At 35.6% G+C, this 23,889-nt stretch overlaps 1 protein-coding gene across 9 annotated transcripts in view; it reads left to right on the top strand.

Annotated features, from left to right (window-relative positions):
- The window catches only part of LOC126457803 (epsin-2), a 162,004-nt gene that overhangs the window by 30,623 nt on the left and 107,492 nt on the right, over positions 1-23,889 (top strand). For all 9 annotated transcript variants that reach the window (XM_050094410.1, XM_050094407.1, XM_050094409.1 and 6 more), the window contains exon 4: positions 14,045-14,254. In XM_050094410.1, the coding sequence (XP_049950367.1) occupies positions 14,045-14,254 (210 nt within the window). The remainder of the gene's footprint in view (positions 1-14,044; positions 14,255-23,889) is intronic.

Genomic DNA, 23,889 nt, shown 5'->3' with positions numbered 1-23,889 from the left:
AATGATAATAATGATAATAATTGGAAAGCCCCTGGAAAAGATAAAATAGTAAATTTCTGGCTAAAGAAGTTCACCTCAACACATTCACATCAAACTAAATTATTTAACAGTTACATTGCAGACCCATACACATTCCCTGATACACTTACACATGGAGTAACTTTTCTGAAACCTGAAGATCAAGCAGACACAGCAAACCCAGCAAAATATCGCCCCATAACATGCCTACCAACAATATACAAAATATTAACTTCAGTCATTACACAGAAATTAATGACACATACAACACAGAACAAAGTTATAAATGAAGAACAAAAAGGCTGTTGCAAAGGAGCACAAGGATGTAAAGAGCAACTGATAATAGATGCAGAGGTGACATACCAAGCTAAAACTAAACAAAGGTCGCTACACTACGCACACATTGATTACCGAAAAGCTTTTGATAGTGTACCCCACTCATGGTTACTACAAATATTGGAAATATACAAAGTAGATTCTAAATTGATACAGTTCCTAAACATAGTAATGAAAAATTGGAAAACCACACTTAATATTCAAACAAATTCAAATAATATCACATCACAGCCAATACAGATTAAGCGTGGAATATACCAAGGAGACTCATTAAGTCCTTTCTGGTTCTGCCTTGCTCTGAACCCACTATTCTACATGCTAAATAATACAAATTATGGATACAATATTACTGGAACATACCCACACAAAATCACACATTTGCTATACATGTATGATCTAAAACTACTGGCAGCAACCAATCAACAACTCAACCAATTACTAAAGATAACAGAAGTATTCAGCAATGATATAAATATGGCTTTCGGAACAGACAAATGTAAGAAAATTAGCATAGTCAAGGGAAAACACACTAAACAAGAAGATTCCTTATTGCATAACCACTGCGACTGCGTAGAAGCAATGGAAAAAACAGATGCCTATAAATATCTAGGATATAGACAAAAAATAGGAATAGATAATAATAATATTAAAGAAGAACTAAAAGAACAATATAGACAAAGACTAACAAAAATACTGAAAACAGAATTGACAGCAAGAAACAAGACAAAAGCTATAAATACTTATGCTATACCAATATTGACCTACTCATTTGGAGTAGTGAAATGGAGTAACACAGACCTAGAAGCACTCAATACACTTACACGATCACAATGCCACAAATATAGAATACATCGCATACATTCAGCATCAGAAACATTTACATTCAGCAACAGAAAGATTCACATTAAGCAGAAAGGAGGGAGGAAGAGGATTTATCGACATAAAATCCTACATTATGGACAGGTAGACAATTTAAGAAAATTAGTTCTAGAACGAGCAGAAACTAGCAAAATACACAAAGCAATCACTCATATAAATACATCGGCTACACCACTACAATTTCATAACCACCTCTACAACAACAAGAAAACACTATATGGCAAGCACCCGTATCATCTAACACAGCCACACATCGATCAAGACGCATCCAACACATGGCTAAGAAAAGGCAATATATACAGTGAGACAGAAGGATTCATGATTGCAATACAGGATCAAACAATAAACACCAGGTATTACAGCAAGCATATTATTAAAGATCCCAATACCACAACGAATAAATGCAGACTTTGTAAACAACAAATAGAAACAGTAGATCACATCACAAGCGGATGTACAATACTAGCAAATACAGAATACCCCAGAAGACATGACAATGTCGCAAAAATAATACATCAACAGCTTGCCTTACAACATAAACTTTTAAAACAACACGTTCCTACATACAAGTATACACCACAAAATGTACTGGAGAATGATGAATACAAATTATACTGGAACGAAACCATTATAACAGATAAAACAACGCCACATAACAAACCTGACATCATACTCACCAATAAAAAGAAGAAATTAACACAACTAATCGAAATATCCATACCCAATACAACAAATATACAAAAGAAAACAGGAGAAAAAATTGAAAAATACATCCAACTGGCTGAGGAAGTCAAGGACATGTGGCATCAGGATAAAGTTGACGTTATACCGATTATACTATCAACTACAGGAGTCATACCACACAATATCCACCAGTACATCAACGCAATACAGCTACATCCAAACTTATATATACAACTACAGAAATCTGTAATTATTGATACTTGTTCAATTACCCGAAAGTTCCTAAATGCAATGTAACATATACCGTACAGTAAAAAGGAAGTTTACACTTGATCAAGATCTGCGTCACTTTCCATTTTTAACCAGACATGACGTCTGAGAAAGAAAAGAAATAATAATAATAATAATATTGAAAGGTTCCAGTATTTGAAATGGACAGCAATGTATTTATGTACTTATTTTTGTTGCTACATTGTGGTGATTGTTTTCAATTTTTTAATACAGCGGAACTACTGCAGAGAGAGTTCATTACTCCCTCATCAAAGAGATAATTACCAGGTGATCAAAAAGTCAGTATAAATTTGAAAACTGAACAAAGCACGGAATAATGTAGATTGAGAGGTTCAAATTGACACACATGCTTGGAATGACATGGGGTTGTATTAGAACCAAAAAAATACAAACGTTCAAAAAATGTCTGACAGATGGCACTTCATCTGATCAGAATAGCAATAATTAGCGTAACAAAGTAAGACAAAGCAAAGATTATTTCTTTACAGGAAATGCTCAATATGTCCATCATCATTCCTCAACAATAGTTGTAGTCGAGGAATAATGTTGTGAACAGCACTGTAAAGCATGTCCGGAGTTATGGTGAGGCATTGGCGTCGGATGTAGTCTTTCAGCTCCCTAGAGATATTGGTCAATCATGATACACATGCGACTTCAGCTAACCCCAAAGCCAATAATCGCACAGACTGAGGTCTGGGGACCTGGGAGGCCAAGCATGACGAAAGTGGCGGCTGAGCACACGATCATCACCAAACGATGCGCGCAAGAAATCTTTCACGCGTCTAGCAATATAGGGTGGATTTTCTTTTTGTTCTAATAAAACCCCATGTCATTCCAAGCATGTGTGTCAATTTTTACCTCTCTATCTACATTTCTCCATGGTTTATTAAGTTTTCAAATTTATACTGACTTTTTGATCGCCCTGTACTTTTATTATTGCATTTTGTCTCTGACAATTTGTATTGTGAAGTTAACTTATTGTTGATAAGAAGTGCTCATTTACCTCATTTTGTACCTCAAAAATTGAATGAAGAAAGGGAAAGTGATGTTACACTCATTGATCTCCGCTGTCATTTTCATTTAACCAGTCACCCCTTCAGTGTTGTAATAGACATAAGTGAAATCAGTTTTGTGAGTTAGTACAGAGTTATTAAAAATCATAAACAAACAAACCATTTCAGAAGTTAGATTTTTTCCTTATAAATGTTTGGTTGTTGTATTGTCACTGAGAACTGGCTATGACATGAAAAATAGATAGAAAAGATTTCAGTGAACAACTAATGTAGAAATACAGATAGCAGATTTTCCAAAAATGCATTAGTCCCTTGCAGTTCATTATGCACACACAGGGCATCTCTTTGTGCTCTAATATAATTAACTGCTGCATGGACGCTGCAAAGAATTGTGCAAATTTCTTTATGGCAGCAGTGAGGCCACTGACCAACAATTGTGATATACATAAAAAAGTAGTACATTTTTATTCAAATATATTTACATAAGTATTAAAATACAAAACTTTTCATTGTATAATAATTTTTGAAATGTTCTTCAGAATGGGGAGCTAGGTTTCATGTTATGATTCACTCTAATAAACAGTTTCACACCTGCTGCCTCTATTTTTTTCTGTCGGAATATTTTGCACAATCCTTGTGCTTGTTCACAGGAAACTTGTTGATAATGTGCAACTTCCAATTTAAACGTTTATCATCAGAAGTTGAACAACATCCTCTTTTATGCCCTCATCTTCACTGACTAAGTCTCTTATATAAATCTTTTACAGAATGCTTGGTGAGATAGTATTGTCAAGGTTTTTTTCCTGGCACATATTCCTGTATAGGAAACAGCTGTTTACAAGCAGAAGTACAGTTTTCAATACCAGTTGAGACTTTTTGTTGCAAAATCGTAACTGTAAATAAAATGGTCAGATTGATCAGTTCTGCCTGTCTTTGAAGTATAATGACTAATCACTAGAGCCTCGGACTTTATGTAATATCAAATTAAGAAATATGTAACAAAAATTGATGAAATATGCAGTGTAGTAGTTTTTTGTGAACTCCAAAATTTTGTTTATTTGGTAGAAAATATAAGTTTACCAATAGGCTAATGCCTATGTTAATTTTTAATCAGTTCACTTCTGCCACAAAGTATAGAAATAAAAGTATCTCCTGTTCAAGCATGTAAGTCACACTGGAACAGGATTCACAATTAATTATACTTTTCCGAATATTCTGTTCCTATGCACTGTCTTCTGTTCGACAATTTTTATAAATAGAGGACTGCTCAATTTTGCAAAAAGTCAACAGTGCATATTTATACTGAGAGATTGTGCTAGTAATAATATTCTCAGGGGGATCTACAATATCACTATTAAACAAGTGATACAAAATAACAAGTTTTCAGCATCCTGGATTCTTGTTCAGCACAGATTGCAGTTTCCTGGAAGTTATATCACCCACCTTCCGAACTGCATCTTCGATTATTCCCAAGCTTCTTGGGGAGGCATACTTGAAGTCTCTAGTTGCTCAATACTGACAGGAAGTCAGCTGAAGTGACTTATGTTGATGAAACTCAACTTAGGACTTCGTAACTGTTGAATGCTGACAACAATTCACTTGAAGGCACTGTAGTATCAGAAGAAAAGTTCTCCATAGCCAACTTCACAGCTTAAGAATGCTTAATGTAGAAAATCACAGCTTCAGTCCTTGTTGCCCACCTTGTCATCACTGTCTCTAGAGGCAGAGGCACATCAGGTAGCTGCTGCCTGTAATACTGTACATAATAAGAACATTTCAGGAAAACCTTCTTCATAGCTGATATAAGTGTATTTACTTTTGGGAAATGATATCTGTCACGCCACTCGTTGCAATGCATGAGCCATGTATGTAACATGAGCTAAGTCTGGAAAAATACGTCAAGCAATCCCCACTTTCAACATGCGTGGAAGGGCATCTGTTTACATCAGTATGATCCCTTCTTTCACACCATCTGGCCATAATACCCCAAGTCCATCGTTAATGAATCTAGCAATTATTTGTTGCCTCCAAAGGTTTACAGTAAGTTTAATAGGGTTTAGATGCAGTCTGAGACTTAACTTTCCCAGAATTAGATTGGCAGTGAAATGGCATAGAGCATTGTCATCTCATCAGCAGATTTCCATCTGGGTGATTTGCCAATGTCAGCCTGTTTTTTATGTCAACATGGCAAGAATCCAGGAAATTCTTTCAGAGATTGGACTCATCGGGAATGTTGCGATTGTGGTATTTCTGTAAGACATGTTTAAATTCAGGTACCTGAAGAAGTTTGTTCCAGGGTATGTTCCTTGCAATCAGTGCAAAACACTGTTTTTTGTAAAATTCACTGTTAGATGATGTTGGCTATCCATGCACGTGTGTAAGTAGAACCTGTTTCTTTGAAGAAATCAGTTGTTTATTCCTAATATGTAGATTGCTTTGTAAATGTTCAGTTTGAGATTTCATTGGACATCCTATATGTTTACCACTAGTTTGGTAGATGACTATTTTACCATAAGTGGTTTGAGTGCTTGCAATATAAATCATTGTGCTCAGCTTTGATGACAATGAAGACACAGCTGCTGCTGTAATTAAGTACAACTGACTTTGACACATTGTGAAGTGTCTGAGAACAAGAGAGAAAAATGTTTAAAACAAGTCATTGTTGTCCACTTTGATCTGTGCAATTTAGCTTTGTGTGTAATGTGATTGATGACAGTATGAGAAATGAAGTAATAAAACTTACATTTTTTTTTTGCTTTCTTGCTATGTAATGAAAATGTATGGGACTTACAAAAATGTATAATTATTCCATAATAACATTAAAATATGAAAAGCTATGTAGTATAGTGTAAAATACGTGTTATATCTCAAAGTATGTAAAAATATGTGATTTAAAGTTTAGAAGAAGGGTCCTTTTGGTGTAATTTGTTGAGGTTTAAGTTTTTTTGTATAGCTACATATAAAGGAACAGAATGTGTTAGTGGCTAAATCCGGGCTGTAATAACCACATTTGGTTTTATTATTTCTTCCCCTCCCTTTCTGTTTCTCCTTGCTGTAAGTAACAATGAGTCATTTGCTGTTGTAGAAACCACATGGGAGTTTATCTTGCCATTCCAGAAGCATCATTTTATTCTTGCAGGGGTATTTTCTTTCATGTTTTCTCAGACACTCTGAACTCTGGATAGTTCATTTAATTGACCTGAAGTGTTCATACAAGATGCACATTCTGATTCAACAGTTCTTCAGCTGATGCAACACACATATAAAAGTTGCCGGTTTACAAATAATAACCTTATTGCGATGTAGTCTTTCTGATATTAGCCAGCAATTGAAGAACTGTTCTTTCAGAAAATTCAACTCTGGATGGATGAATCGATGACTGCTGTTACAGTCCCAATATAGGGTATCAAATAGTAAATATAACAGTTTGGCGAACCTGAAATTACATAAATTCTGAGTCTCTATTTTGTTGGTATCTAAGGATTGTACATTTTTAATAGCACACGATCTTTGAATGATAGTGTAGATTCATTAGAAACTAAATACTTAGATGCTCTACAAATTTTGAGAAACATACCAGACAAGTATCACACACATTTTTCACTTTACTCAAACATGAGAGAACCGGAGTGTTGACACATGTAGCACACTCTAAATTAGAAACATGAACTGCCCAGAAAGTTTGCACAAGTTGTCTGCTATGAAAACAGTCTAAAAAGAAGGCAGGTGATTGTAACCATTCTCTTGAAAAGTCCTGCAAGTTTTTGGTCTCCAATCCCACCACTCACAATGTTGTGGAAGTGCTGCTACTTCCCTACTTCCACTGTAACATACCTGTTCATTTCATGCTATTTGTTGAAATAGATCCTCAGTAAAAATTAACTGAAAAAAAAAAAACAAAAAAAATCTGTCTGACGATGACAGAAGTTTACTAGTTTATGTGATAAAATCACACTTTGAAACGTCAAAAGGAAAATGTTTGATTACATAGGCATGGTCCCACCACATTTGCCATGAGCCCTCTGTTGCATCACAAGAACTGGAGACATTTTCACTGTTTTCATTGTCATTTTCACTTGACTATTTTTTACAAATGACTCCCTGTCATTATCAAAATCACTGTCACTCTCAATTTCACTTGGAGATTCCTCTGAAGGCTCTACAATTCCTTCCTCAGATAGGAGTGTACGTCAAGAACTACCATTTTGCACCCGTTAACATGCTCATTATAATTACAAAAATTTTCTCGACACAATGGCTGCATTTTGACACAGTTACGAAGGTTTCCCTAGATGGCAGTACTGTGCAGCATTGGTGCTTAACAGAATCAAATGTGAGAGTAGAATGTATTAGAGCTACAAAAAGTCAGGTCAAATGAAACCCTGACATTGGAGAACAAAGTTCACAGTGTTGAGTGGTAGTTACTGTTGGAGTGGAAAGCATTAAACTAATGTTAATAGTGGCATAGCTTAAAACATTGTCAGCATTTGATTGTAACTGTACCACAGTTGTGATATGTTTTGCAATGTATATTTTCCATATGTCTAGTATGTTACATGCTATCAGAAGCCCACATAGTTATTTGTGTGAATATAGTCATCACAATGTTTAGGACAGTAGTTCCAAGATAATTGGTGGTTAATGTTTGAAAGGACTCTGGTTCATCTCATTTGGCTATCAACAACTTGATCTGGTTGAAAATTGTTTCTTAAGACTCCAGTTGTTTACTGTTACTCCACAATAAACATACATGGGAGGGAAAAAAGTCAGTGTGTAGAATGAAAATTGACAGGACCAATAAATGGATCTTCTGCAGAGTCTTCTTTTCTTTAGGACGTATGATATACAGGAATATAAATTGCATATGAGAAACTGATAACATCATAGTCAGACTTCTTAGTTGACATTCCATAAGTGTGTCAGGAATTTTAAAAGGACGTTGAAGAAAATGGTGTAAATTGTGGTCATGTAAGTAGTGAGCCATAACTTCTTAAACACAGACTTTACAAAACATCAGCAAGCAATTTCATTAATTGTACTGGTCTTCAAATCAAAACCTTTGGTCTTACATAAGTTTACATTTCATGGACACAGTCGGATTTTTGTTTCAGTTTCTTGTGGTGAATTATTTTTTATCTGTTTTTCTAGTTTTTGAAATATATTTGAAAGTTATGATGAATACATCCAGAATTTATCAAAAACCCAAAACCATTACTAGACAGGCTACATATATATCCTATACAGTATGCAAGCAGTATATCTTAACTTTAAATCATAAAGCTTGCTATATAGGACCCTAAGAATGGTATTTCTAAAAGATGGCAGTTGGCAATGACTGATGCTGATGATTACATAGGATGGTAGACTCAATGAGAGAATTGCATTCCATAGTCATAGTAATTATGACATTGCTTGTCTGTATGTAGATGGCAATAATGAAACACATTTCTGCGTAAAACAGAGCAGAATGTGATGTTCAATTTCAGCTGTATTATGTCCCAAGCTAACCAGTGCCTCAGAAACTGGGTCGTCTTCCAAAAGATGTGCTAAAAGTGTGTGACAATTATCATTGTATTTAAATATCATTACTGCTTATTTCAGTTAAGCTGTACTGTTAGGTTACAACCTAGCCACAACCTTGCAAACTCCTACATAAGCCAGGAAAAATTTTGTGGCATGTACAACTTGATAATGTTTCCCCCCAAATCAGTTGTTGCACTTCCTTTACAAAAGAATATTTCAACAATACTGATGCAGTTCATAAATTATTTGTAAGAGGTGACATGTTTGGAATGTTTCAGATTTAGTTTTTTAGAATAGGTGCTACCATAGCCATGGTTTATCATTGCCAACCAAATACTTCATTCAGTAATGTAACTACAAATAGTGCTGCACTATTATACAAGGTCTGTTCAAAAAATTACAGAACTTTGTCCACAAAATTTTTCTAAGCTTACCTTTTACTTACTGTGCATGATCTCCTTCGAAATACTCTTATCCACAATTGATACACTGCTCCCAGTGCCATTTCTATTTCTGGAAGAAGTCTTGGTATGCCTCCTGCTGGGTTATGCAAAATGCTGTCTGTGAATTTTCTTTTATCTCGCCTGTTGTTGCAAATCTTCATCCTTTCACAGGGGTTTTCATTGTTGGAACTAAAAAAAGTAGGCAGTGGCCAGGTCTGGAGAATACGGAGGATGAGGCAGCACAGTGATTTCATATTTTGTGCAATAGTTACACACCGTCAGGAATGAATGTGTAGGTGCATTTTTGTGATGCAAGCGCCATGAATTGTTTCGCCACACTTCAGGCCATTTCCTTCACACAGGCATCGCAACACGTCCTGATTGTATCATTGCTTAATAGTTAGTCCCTGTGGCATGAATTCATGATGAACTAATCCTTCAAAGTCAAAGGAAACTATCAGCATGGCTTTGATATTTGACATGAGAGTGGTTCTTGGTCGTGGAGAACCCTTCCAAATCCATTGTGAAGATTGAACCTTGGTCTCAACATAAACGTAGACCCATGTCTCATCATCAGTTATGATTCTTTTAAGGAGCATCTTGTTCTCGTTTGAACGATCCAAAAGTTCTTCACAGATTGTGAGGTGAAGGTCTTTGTGGTCTTGACTCATGAGCCTTGGCATGAATTTGGTGGCAACACAATATGCTCAAAGATGCTGTGTCAGGATTTTGTGACATGATCCAACTGAAATGTTATATTCTTCTGCACTCTCTCTCTCTTATAGTCAGTCTTTGATTGGCACACACAATTTTGGTGACGTTCCTGACAGGAATGTCTTTGGTAGATGCGAAGGGCGTCCTAAATGAGGCTCACCTTTAACTTCCATCCGGCCATTTTTAAACCCTTGTGAACCATTCTTAACACTGAGTACGGCTTAAGCACTCATCTCCGTAGGCTTCCTGCATTATTTGGTGTGCCTCTATAAAGGTTTTCTCGAGTTTGATGCAAAATTTTACAAAGGTTTGTCGCTCCTCTAATTCTGCCATCTCGAAATTCGCAAACTGTGCGACACAACATTCTACTCAATACAGCACTGAACAACAACTAACAGATATACAACACTGAAACTTCCGACAGTTGCACATTAAATACAGTTGTGCGCAGGGATGTCAATCGCATTTTGCTCCAACACATCAGTGGCGTGAAATTATGAATGTTCTGGAATTTTTTGAACAACTCTCATATTGACTGTTAAGTTCACTGTGTTAGGAGATAAACACAAATGACATCAATTTTTAGTGTGATATGGTTTGCAGCAGGGATAAATTTTTATATGATTTGGTGATGCCTTCAGCTGCCATTCTCTTCATTTCATGTACAATTTTTTCCTTAGGCCATTTTCAAGTTTTCTGGAATGGAAGCATTATATATTGAATACATTAGTGACACTTGTGATTTTAACATAAATATACTAGGCACTTTGTAAATTAAGTTATGGATGATTTTTTTAGTAGTATATAATACATGTACGTCCTTGCTCCGAGGACTGCCTGTAATGCGGGAGCAAGTTACTTTTACTTTCGATCATGATTGTTTTACAGAAGTTTAATTACCCTACATAAGCCCTTATTTTCAATTATATTTAATTATCGTTTATCATTTGGTGTAAATATGACTGTGTAATTTCTTTAGAGTAACCTATAATTATTTATTCTCTTGTTATGGGAGCACATTATTTTTGAAGAGTTGTTACGAAGATCCTATATATAAAATCGATCACAGCACTCTAATGAAACAGTACTGAAAACTATGAGAGTCGAGTATAAAGTCCTTTATGGTTGCGTGATGTTTCACATTACAGTAATATTTATTGATGAGTGTAGCGATAATTTTACATTCTATAGTTCTGTAATGCTTTGTTGTAGAAGTGGTAAAAAGTTGTATAAGAATTTCCCATTTCACAGACCTTTTTCCTCATTTAAAACTGTCTGACTGACGTTTTAGATGAGTGTAAATTTCAATTTCTTCAGTAACATCCATGATTTTTCCTTTCTGTAACTTAGGTGATATTTCAAGGGATTCATCTATATTATGTATTTTGTGGTTGGTGCCTTTTAACTGTCCAGCAAAGGTGGGTGGGTTATTTGCCACTTATTGTCTTGTGTCCTTTAAATCTCATGCTAACTTTCCTTGTTTGTCCAGTATAAAATTTTGAACATTTTTCAGTTAACTTTGTAGATTCCTGATTGCGAAAATGGCTCTGATTTCCGTAGTATGTCTCCCAATAATCGTTGTAGATTGTTAGTGTTTCTGTAACTAGTGCATAATTTTGTATTTTTGAAACATTGAGTAATTTTGTCAGAAGCAATACTTATAAATGGTTGTACAAGAACCTTGTTTTTCTGTGCTCTGTATGTGTGCCCCTCTGGTTAAAGTTGTTTCATCAGTTCCTTAATTCCTTAAAGAATTTTTGTAAAGAAATTAAATACAGTCATAGTTACACCAGTGATGAATGATAATCAAATATAATTGAGAACAAAGGCATATGTGGGTTAATTAATAGATTTATGTAAAATAATTATAATTTTCCTGGTGCTAAGTACATTAAAACAAGGACCTTATACGTAAAAGGCTTGCAACAACTGCACAAAAGTAATGTGCTTCTAAAATAGCAAAAAATCTCTATAATTTTTTGTAAGAGCATTACATGCGGTCGTAGGAGCAAGGACATACATGGCATAATATACTTCTGAAGAATCATCCATGAAATAAATTATAATGTGCCTAGTTGTCTTGTTCTTATGTCAAAATCACAAGTATCACTAATGTATTCAGTGTATAATGCTTCCATTTTAGACACTTGAAAATGTGTGCAATCATGTGTGAAATGGAGAATGGCAGCTGAAAGCATGACGAAATCATTAAAAAAAAAAAAAAAGACATCATTCATATTCATTCAGGACTAGGGACTCCATGGCTCAAGATAGTTAATTGCATAATGTTTGCAAACACTACTTGAAAGCAGACATCTTACCAGCATCATTTAGGTCAGCTACTCTTTCTTTTTCTGTTCCTCTCCTTGAACATTGTTTCATAAAGTGTAACTGGCAAGAAATCTATAAGTATTGTAATGCAAAAGATAGTTTGGATTGACACAGTGAACATAGAAAACTTGGAGTGACCAATACAAATATTGTAAACGGTGGGAAAGTTTTAGTTCTGTGATCATAAATGTGGGTTTTGCTGTATTTTGTTGGAAGATTACATTAGGCAGTACAAGGCATTTTCCTTTCCCATATAGCAGACTATTTTTCTATAGTTAACAACACCCAAATAAAATTTCATGCTCACTACACAATCATGTCTGTAAAATCAAAACTGCTGCACCTGCTTTTAGCTTACCTGCTGACCTAAATATTTTGAGATTAAAAAAAAATTAAAATTCTTATTTTTCATTTAAACAACTTTGTACAAATTAATGCTCAGTATGCTCATAAGATGGACAAACAGCTATATAAAACCATACCTCTAGTAGTGTGAAATTATTATTTTGGATAAACCACAAATCCCTTTGAATCATCAGCTTTCTTAGTAGGCCTTTCAAAAATTAATTGTATTGCTTTCAGCAGACAGCTTCACAACAAGAGATGTGCTGCAGCCACTATAAAAACAAAAACAGTCTTTTGCTGCTGCAACAGTGTGGATATTTGCTTTGGGCTGGTTTGGTTTGGCCCTTTGTCTTGTGACTGCATGAGATTCATACAAAAAGCCGAGAACATTTGTTAACGTAAAGTCCAGCACCATTTTTTCTTCATTGTGTCCTAATAAGAACCATGCACATTTGATGTCTGTGTGCAGGAAATTTTCCATTGAACATCAGTAAATCAGTGACGTCATGTAGCTGTCTATCCTGCATGGCAGAGGTGTATCAGCAGAAAATTCCCTTGGATAAACAATAAAATTAGAGAGATAAATTGTCTGGTCTGCACTTAGCGTCAGAAGGCAAAATTTCAGTGCTGCATCTGTTGAGAGGAAAAGAGAGAAACAAAGGTGAAAGGAAGCTGTCGGAGCAGGAGGTCAAAAATAGTCTCTCTAATGCACCTCTGTCCTTTCATTATTCTTTCCCCTTCAAACTCACAACAGGTGGGCCTTTATCATTCTGGGTTCTGACTGATCTGCCCCTTTCCTAACTATTCTCTATATATCCTTTTGTCCCTCAGGAAAGAATGAATAGTTCCAAACGCTGGGAAATGTTTTTCAGCTTTGATTGTATCTGTCGCCAGTACTGGAATTTTGCCTTTGGAAGCTAATGGGTTGTCATTGTGTGTCTTTGTAATTGATTGCTATATGGATGAAGTTAAACTATATCCAAATATTAATATCAATAAGTGAATTTATTTACTTGAGACAAACATTATAAAAATATAAGGGTGGTCTGAATAGTTCTCACCTGTGCCCTTGGACCAGAGTACTTCTTGCCCCCAACCTTAATCCCGGCCTGTTTGTGTGTAATGACTCCTTACTCATTTTATTTTAATTTTGTAATTTCGTGTATTTGTCATTGAATATGAGGAGTAGGCATACAGTTTTTCTTAGCTGTGAGTGTGAATTAAGTTTTTAAAATGTATTTATTACTAGCAAACATGGCAGTGCTTCACAATTGCTAAATTCGTTTGGAAATTGGATATATGTCCTGATCTCCCCCCCCCCCCTCCCCCCCCCCAGAATATATCCATCTCTTTCTCCTCCCCGCTCCCCCCCCCCCCCCCCCCCCTCACGTTGTCCTCCTCCTCCTCCTCCTCCTTCAGAGGTTTACAGCTAGTACATATAGAACAATGAAATTATTGATCTTGCAGGTGAAAGTACGAGAAGCCACAAGCAATGATCCATGGGGTCCCAGTTCAACACTTATGTCAGAAATTGCTGACCTAACCTACAATGTTGTTGCATTTACGGAAATCATGCAGATGATATGGAAAAGGCTTAATGACCATGGGCGCAATTGGAGGCATGTGTACAAAGCACTTGTACTTTTGGAGTATTTGATTAAAACTGGAACGGAAAAGGTATGTATTTCTGTAAAATTAATGTACATAGAAGATTCAAACATAATATTTTGTAAAGACCTAATATTTTGTAACAATTTAAAAATTTACCACTGTTAATTGTGGATGGGATACAAACAGTTATAGAGTGCTGGATCATGATCAGAAGTGTGTGTGTGGGGGGCGGGGGGGGGGGGGGGGGGGGGCGGCATGTGTGGGCATGCGTGTGGGGCTTATGTGTGCCTGTTTACTACTCTGGTATTTATAGCAAAAGTGAATGATGGTGTATCTTGAACTACTGTATCTACATGAGAGGCCAGTGCATTCCATTGCATACTGGCTGCCATTTGTCATTAAAACAAAGGAAAAAGTCAGTCACTCTTAAAGTATCCTAGTTTGTTTGTTAGGTTGTTAATTTCAGTCATACTGAACATAAGTGACCAAATCACAATCCTCAAAACCCTTTTTTCACAATGAGTATCTTAATGTAACCCAGATGTTTCTTGGACCAAAGTATGTAAATGATAATTGAAAATTTATTAATACAGTTCATTGACCTTGTTTTTATGGTATTCTGTTGGCCCTTTTATTACTCTTCATTAAGAACAAGAGTATGTTTATGTTCATTTGATTCAGGCAGTATTTCTTGCAAGTGCTGTACTGAGTGCCACGTGTATAAAATGCCGCTGGAAAAGTTCATTCTCATTTGCAGTTGTGTGGATCCATTTACAATAAATCATTGTTGAACGACGCAGTAAGGGTGGCCCAACACTTGTCAGTTATGTTTGGTCAGTATTTACATGATCTTGATTTATCTGTTAATGTAAATAGTTTTAAGAGCTTGATATGAGGGTGGTTTGAAAAGTCCTCGGAAAGGAATAGAAAAAAAGTAATTACATCATTGAAACTTTTTTATTTTTCAAAGTAGTCTCCTTGTAGATTAATTCACTTCGTCCAATGATCTTCCAGTGCGTTGATCCCATTTCAAAAATGAGTTTCCTCCAGGTCTGCAAAATAGTTGTCAACTCTATCAATTCTTCGTTTGAAGTGAATCTTCGTCCACCAAGAAAAATTTGTTAGTTTTGGGAAGAGATGGAAGTCTATCGGAGCTATATCAATTGAATAAGGCAGATGTGGTAACAATTCATACCTTAGTTCGTGTAATTTTGCCATGGTGATGGCACATGTGTGGGTGCGCATTGTCCAGCATCAAGAGCCATGGCCCCCATCTTACAGATAATTTTTTCATTTCTAATTCTTCAGTTAAAATGTGATACACCCATTCACATAACATCTGGCAAGCTTGAGCAATTTCACACACTTTCAATCGGTAATCCTTCATGACCATTTTGTGCACTTTTGCAATGATTTCTGGAGTAGTGACACCTCTTGGCCGACCACTGCGTGGACCATCTAAGTTTAAATTCATTTGTCCACTTGGCAATAGTTGAATATGAAGGAGCAGAGTCCCCTGAACTTTTCAAACCATCTTTGTAATTTTCCATCTTTCCAAATCACTATAGGGGAACGAGAAGTCATCACCACACTTCAAAGACCACTCACGTGACACATGTTTACGGGCACCAGTCCAATGAATTACACGTGAAAAACGCGTTGCGCTAGCGTTGACCTCTCATGGTGATCCTAAGAACTTTTCAAACCACCTTCGTAATTAAAGTCTTTAAATTTCACTGTCACTCGGATTTAAATCTGTTGTTAAGAAGTAGTAAAGGAAGAAAGTTGTTCTTTTACATTCTCCAATTTAGGTGCGAACTGTAGTGTAATGTAATTCTCAAGGAGTATATCAATTCAAAGTAATGAAAAATTTAGTACTTCTGGAATGCACTTTGTTACTGGTATTTATTTTTTGCACTGTTTGTAAGGTTTTCTTATATGATTACTGGCTTCAGGCTGAGCCCATGATTAGATGGTGGCATTGACTACTTTGCAAGTTTTACATTTGTGTCTTCCTGAGAAGCCCTCCTTTACATATTATAGGACAGAGGATTGATTTTCTTTTGTAATTTGTACTGATCAATGAACTGAACTAAAAACCCTTTTAGTTCAGTTCTTTTATCATTGTAATCCCCACCCCATCTGAGATTGGAGCCTGGACACTCAGGGGTGGAGTCAGGTGCTCTACCCAATAGACCACCATGGCACTATCAAAGTAAATTCACATTCAGTCTTCTAAATGTGAACAAGCATCATTAATCTGTAGTTACTGACTGCATTCTGCAATTATTTGAAGTTGGAGGATACAAGAGCAAACATTAACCCCCAAACAGGTGCACCGATTTTCGCAACACCAGAGGACATGTACTTTGTACACTTCTAAGGAATAGCTGTCTTTATATTAGCAAGGTAAACATATATGAGCAAAGTTACAGTTTAATCTTAGTTTGATTAAACAACAGTAAATTAAACTTAAATTTTTGAACCATTTGATTGTATCACTCTGTTGCCACGTACAAGTGTTACTCCACAATAATGACCTCCTCAGAATGTTAAAAAGCATAGTTGCACCAGATCACTGCCAAAAACTTATTAGATTACTAATTATCTCATAGACAACTGCCTAATTGTGGGATTGTGTTGCTAGCTCACAGTCTGGCATTGGACTAAATGTTTTCCATAGCAACATAACCAGATATAGTCCGTCTGAAAATTGGAAAGCAAGAAGAAATCTGTCATGCAGCATAGTACAATGTGCTATGTTAAACATAGGTAGTTTTTGTCTGCACTTCTTTTTTGAGTTATTTAGTAAGTGAACAACCTGGGCAGGTAATCAGCAAGTCTTCTTAGTGAGGCAAGTTAAGGGATAAAAATTCCAAATCACAAGAATGCCAACACATTGCAGAGAATGGTAGCTGGTATTAAGGATCATTCAGTCATTTCTGTGTGATTTATGCTTTTGTTAAAGAGAATGTACAAAAAGAAAGGTTACATAAAATCGAGAGCCGTAATCAAAGTGCCGCAATCTGTACAAAAATTATCATTGCTGCAATAGCTCATATTGGGAAAGAACGGCAAAATAAATTACATGGTTTAGTAGAATGGCAAAATAAATTACGTTGTTGATCAGAATAAAAAAGAATGGAAAGAATATTTATAAGAATTGGTTTTTATCGATAGTTTCGACAAAGGAGGACTTTATTATTATTATTATTATTATTATTTCTTTCTTGTCTCAGACGTTATGTCTGGTTAAAAATGGAAGGTGGCGCGGACCTTGATCAAACGTGACTTCCTTTTAACTGTACAGTATACGTTACATTGCATTTAGGAACTTTCGGGTAATTGAACAGATTTCTGTAGTTGTATACATAAGTTTGGATGTAGCTGTATTGCATTGATGTACTGATGGATATTGTATGGTATGACTCCTTTAGTTGATAGTATAATTGGTATAATGTCAACTTTATCCTGATGCCACATGTCCTTGACTTCCTCAGCCAGTTGGATGTATTTTTCTATTTTTTCTTCTGTATATTTGTTGTATTGGGTATGGATATTTTGTTTAGTTGTGTTAATTTCTTCTTTTTATTGGTGAGTATGATGTCAGGTTTGTTATGTGGTGTTGTTTTATCTGTTATAATGGTTCTGTTCCGGTATAATTTGTATTCATCGTTCTCCAGTACATTTTGTGGTGCATACTTGTATGTGGGAACATGTTGTTTTATAAGTTTATGTTGTAAGGCAAGCTGTTGATGTATTATTTTTGCTACATTGTCATGTCTTCTGGGGTATTCTGTATTTGCTGGTATTGTACATCCGCTTGTGATGTGATCTACTGTTTCTATTTGTTGTTTGCAAAGTCTACATTTATCTGTTGTGGTATTGGGATCTTTAATAATATGCTTGCTGTAATATCTGGTGTTTATTGTTTGATCCTGTATTGCAATCATGAATCCTTCCGTCTCACTGTATATATTGCCTTTTCTTAGCCATGTGTTGGATGCGTCTTAATCGATGTGTGGCTGTGTTAGATGATACGGGTGCTTGCCATGTAGTGTCTTCTTTTTCCAATTTACTTTCTTCATATCTGTTGATGTTACGTGATCTAAAGGGTTGTAGAAGTGGTTATGAAATTGCAGTGGTGTAGCCGATGTATTTATATGAGTGATTGCTTTGTGTATTTTGCTAGTTTCAGCTCATTCTCTAAAGAATGTTCTTAAATTGTCTACCTGTCCATAATGTAGGTTTTTTATGTCGATAAATCCCCTTCCTCCTTCCTGTCTGCTTAATGTGAATCTTTCTGTTGCTGAATGTATGTGATGTATTCTATATTTGTGGCATTGTGATTGTGTAAGTGTATTGAGTGCTTCTAGGTCTGTGTTACTCCATTTCACTACTCCAAATGAGTAGGTCAATATTGGTATAGCATAAGTATTTATAGCTTTTGTCTTGTTTCTTGCTGTCAATTCTGTTTTCAGTATTTTTGTTAGTCTTTGTCTATATTTTTCTTTTAGTTTTTCTTTAATATTTGTATTATCTATTGCTATTTTTTGTCTGCGTCCTAGATATTTATAGGCATCTGTTTTTTCCATCACTTCTATGCAGTCGCTGTGGTTATCCAATATGTAATCTTCTTGTTTAGTGTGTTTTCCCTTGACTATGCTATTTTTCTTACATTTGTCTGTTCCAAAAGCCATATTTATATCATTGCTGAATACTTCTGTTATCTTTAGTAATTGGTTGAGTTGTTGTTTGGTTGCTGCCAGTAGTTTTAGATCATCCATGTATAGCAAATGTGTGATTTTGTGTGGGTATGTCCCAGTAATGTTGTATCCATAATTTGTATTATTTAGCATGTTGGATAGTGGGTTCAGAGCAAGGCAGAACCAGAAAGGACTTAATGAGTCTCCTTGGTATATTCCACGCTTAACCTGTATTGGCTGTGATGTGATATTATTTGAATTTGTTTGGATATTAAGTGTGGTTTTCCAATTTTTCATTACTATGTTTAGGAACTGTATCAATTTAGGATGTACTTTGTATATTTCCAATATTTGTAGTAACCATGAGTGGGGTACACTATCAAAAGCTTTTCGGTAATCAATGTGTGCGTAGTGTAGCGACATTTGTTTAGTTTTAGCTTGGTATGTCACCTCTGCATCTATTATCAGTTGCTCTTTACATCCTCGTGCTCCTTTGCAACAGCCTTTTTGTTCTTCATTTATAACTTTGTTCTGTGTTGTATGTGTCATTAATTTCTGTGTAATGACTGAAGTTAATATTTTGTATATTGTTGGTAGGCATGTTATGGGGCGATATTTTGCTGGGTTTGCTGTGTCTGCTTGATCTTCAGGTTTCAGAAAAGTTACTCCATGTGTAAGTGTATCAGGGAATGTGTATGGGTCTGCAATGTAACTGTTAAATAATTTATGATATAAATTAATAGGGAAACATTCCACGTGGGAAAAATATATCTAAAAACAAAGATGATGTGACTTACCAAACGAAAGCACTGGCACGCCGATAGACACACAAACATACACACAAAATTCAAGCTTTCGCAACAAACTGTTGCCTCATCAGGAAAGAGGGAAGGAGAGGGAAAGATGAAAGGATGTGGGTTTTAAGGGAGAGGGTAAGGAGTCATTCCAATCCCGGGAGCGGAAAGACTTACCTTAGGGGTTAAATGGACGGTTATACACTCGCGCACACACACACATATCCATCCACACATATACAGGCACAAGCAGACATATTAAATAATTTAGTTAGATGTGAATGTGTTGAGGTGAATTTCTTTAGCCAGAAATTTGCTATTTTATCTTTTCCAGGGGCTTTCCATTTGTGAGTAGAATTAATTGCTTGGGTGACTTCATGTTGCAAAATTATTACTTCAGGCATTTGTGGTATCATCTTGTATGTATCTGTTTCTGCTTGTATCCACCATGCATGCCTGTTATGTTGTACCGGGTTTGACCATATGTTGCTCCAGAAGTGTTCCATGTCTGTTATGTTTGGTGGATTGTCTATTTTAATGTGTGTGTTATCTATTGTCTGGTAACATTTCTTTTGGTTTGTGTTGAATGTTTGGTTTTGTTTCCTTCTATTTTTCACTTTTTTTGTATCTTCTAAGTCGTTTGACCAATCCTTGTAATTTCTGCTTCTTTTCATCTAATTGCTCTATCGCTTCTTGTTGTGAGATTTTACCTAACCTTTTTCGTTTTTTTCTGACATTTCATGTCTTATAAATTGTGTTAGCTGTCCGATGTCTTTTCTCAGTTTTTCTATTCCGATCTGTAGCCTGTGTTGCCATGCTGGTTTTGTGGGTTTCTTCTGTGTGTTGGTTGGTTCTGATCTCTGCCTAGTGTGTATATTTAGTGTAGTGAGTGCTCCCATATAAACCAGTAGTTGTAACTCTTCCATAGTTGTGTTTTCATTTATTTTGTTGTGTATGATTGTGTTGATAGTTTTTATTGTTGTTCCGACTTGTGGGTTATTTGGCGGTCTATGCAAGAATGGCCTAATGTCTGTATTTGTGTCTTTGTATTCTATATATGTCAGCTGAAATTTTTCTTCTATATCTAACATGTGTGTCACTTCGTGTTCTATTTGTGCTTGTTCTGGTGGCTGTCTTAAGATTTCGTTTTCCTCTGACTGTTTAATTGATGCGTGTTGTTCTTTGTTTGTTTGCTGTGGGATGTTTGAGTCCATTACTGTATTTTCTTCTTCTTCTGATTGCACATTATTTTGTTCCAGTATTTGTTGTACTTGTTGTTTGATGTTTTCTAATTCTGACTGGGGTATACTGTTATTGTTGATTATTACATGGATCTGATCAGCTAGTCGTCGTTCTGTTAAAAATTTTAATTCTGGATATCTGGTAATAAATGTTGTGTATACTTGTGATCTGTATCCAGTTGTGTTGGTTCCTAGGTTTGTTGCTTGGTAATAACAGAACATGAGGTGTCGATTAACTTCATCTGACCATCTCATCCTCTGTCTTTGTTTTCCTTCTAGGGTGGTTGCAGGAAGCATATCCTGCAAAACACCTCTATTTGGATTTAAATCATTTTCCAGTTGGCTAGCAGTGTCGTTACCATTGTGGGCGGGCATAGGGTTCAAGCGTCGTCCCCGACCATGACGGTGCTTGTCCGAGGCTTCTTTAGTTCTGTCCTGAACTAACTAATCACACTAAAAGGGGGGTTAGCCCTATTAGTGGTTTGTTCTTTTTATTATTATTTCCTTCACTTTCTCAGACGTTAAGTCCGGTTAAAAATGGAGTGACGCGGACCTTGATCAAGCGTCACTTTCTTTTAACTGTACGGTATGTGTTATATTGCATTTAGGAACTTTCGGGTAATTGAACATGTATCAATAATTACGGATTTCTGTAGTTGTATATATATGTTTGGTTGTAGCTGTATTGCATTGATGTACTGGTGGATATTGTGTGGTATGACTCCTGTAGTTGATAGTATAATTGGTATGATGTCAACTTTATCCTGATGCCACATGTCTTTGACTTCCTCAGCCAGTTGGATGTATTTTTCAATTTTTTCTCCTGTTTTCTTTTGTATATTTGTTGTATTGGGTATGGATATTTCGATTAGTTGTGTTAATTTCTTCTTTTTATTGGTGAGTATGATGTCAGGTTTGTTATGTGGCGTTGTTTTATCTGATATAATGGTTTTATTCCAGTATAATTTGCATTCATCATTCTCCAGTACATTTTGTGGTGTATACTTGTATGTAGGAACGTGTTGTTTTAAAAGTTTATGTTGTAAGGCAAGCTGTTGATGTATTATTTTTGCGACATTGTCATGTCTTCTGGGGTATTCTGTATTTGCTAGTATTGTACATCCGCTTGTGATGTGATCTACTGTTTCTATTTGTTGTTTACAAAGTCTGCATTTATCCGTTGTGGTATTGGGATCTTTAATAATATGCTTGCTGTAATACCTGGTGTTTATTGTTTGATCCTGTATTGCAATCATGAATCCTTCTGTCTCACTGTATATATTGCCTTTTCTTAGCCATGTGTTGGATGCGTCTTGATCGATGTGTGGCTGTGTTAGATGATATGGGTGCTTGCCATGAAGTGTTTTCTTTTTCAAATTTACTTTCTTCGTATCTGTTGATGTTATGTGATCTAAAGGGTTGTAGAAGTGGTTATGAAACTGCAGTGGTGTAGCCGATGTATTTATATGAGTGATTGCTTTGTGTATTTTGCTAGTTTCTGCTCATTCTATAAAGAATTTTCTTAAATTGTCTACCTGTCCGTAATGTAGGTTTTTAATGTCGATAAATCCCCTTCCTCCTTCCTGTCTGCTTAATGTGAATCTTTCTGTTGCTGAATGTATGTGATGTATTCTATATTTGTGGCATTGTGATCGTGTAAGTGTATCGAGTGCTTCTAGGTCTGTGTTACTCCATTTCACTACTCCAAATGAGTAGGTCAATATTGGTATGGCATAAGTATTTATAGCTTTTGTCTTGTTTCTTGCTGTCAATTCTGTTTTCAGTATTTTTGTTAGTCTTTGTCTATATTTTTCTTTAATTCTTCTTTAATATTTGTATTATCTATTCCTATTTTTTGTCTGTATCCTAAATATTTATAGGCATCCATTTTTTCCATCGCTTCTATGCAGTCGCTGTGGTTATCCAATATGTAATCTTCTTGTTTAGTGTGTTTTCCCTTGACTATGCTATTTTTCTTACATTTGTCTGTTCCAAAAGCCATATTTATATCATTGCTGAATACTTCTGTTATCTTTAGTAATTGGTTGAGTTGTTGATTTGTTCCTGCCAGTAGTTTTAGATCATCCATGTATAGCAAATGTGTGATTTTGTGTGGGTATGTTCCAGTAATATTGTATCCACAATTTGTATTATTTAGCATGTTGGACAGTGGGTTCAGAGCAATACAGAACCAGAAAGGACTTAATGAGTCTCCTTGGTATATTCCACGCTTAATCTGTATTGGCTGTGATGTGATATTATTTGAATTTGTTTGGATATTAAGTGTGGTTTTCCAATTTTTCATTACTATGTTTAGGAACTGTATCAATTTAGGATGTACTTTGTATATTTCCAATATTTGTAGTAACCATGAGTGGGGTACACTATCAAAAGCTTTTTGGTAATCAATGTATGCGTAGTGTAGCGACCTTTGTTTAGTTTTAGCTTGATATGTCACCTCTGCATCTATTATCAGTTGCTCTTTACATCCTCGTGCTCCTTTGCAACAGCCTTTTTGTTCTTCATTTATAATTTTGTTCTGTGTTGTATGTGTCATTAATTTCTGTTTAATGACTGAAGTTAATATTTTGTATATTGTTGGTAGGCATGTTATGGGGCGATATTTAGCTGGGTTCACTGTGTCTGCTTGATCTTTAGGTTTCAGATATGTTATTCCGTGTGTAAGAGTATCAGGGAATGTGTATGGGTCTGCAATGTAACTGTTAAATAATTTAGTTATTATTATTATTGTTATTATTACTATTACTATTACTATTATTATTATGTTACACGTTAATAAAAGAATAGTGCCAACATTCCATAAACTGCTTGTTATTGTAAAACAGAGATCCACCAGATATGTTTTTCTTTGTACACTGTATTGTCTCTGCCGTCTCCAACTTATAAAGTAGGTTATGGGTGGACTCATGTGACGCTATTTTGGAACAGCCTCTTTGTGT

This window comes from Schistocerca serialis, chromosome 2, assembly GCF_023864345.2.
Source record: "Schistocerca serialis cubense isolate TAMUIC-IGC-003099 chromosome 2, iqSchSeri2.2, whole genome shotgun sequence".
NCBI classification, from domain to species: Eukaryota; Metazoa; Arthropoda; class Insecta; order Orthoptera; family Acrididae; genus Schistocerca; species Schistocerca serialis.
Note: the sequence above shows the minus strand (reverse complement) of the source record. Positions and strands in the feature narration are given on the sequence as shown.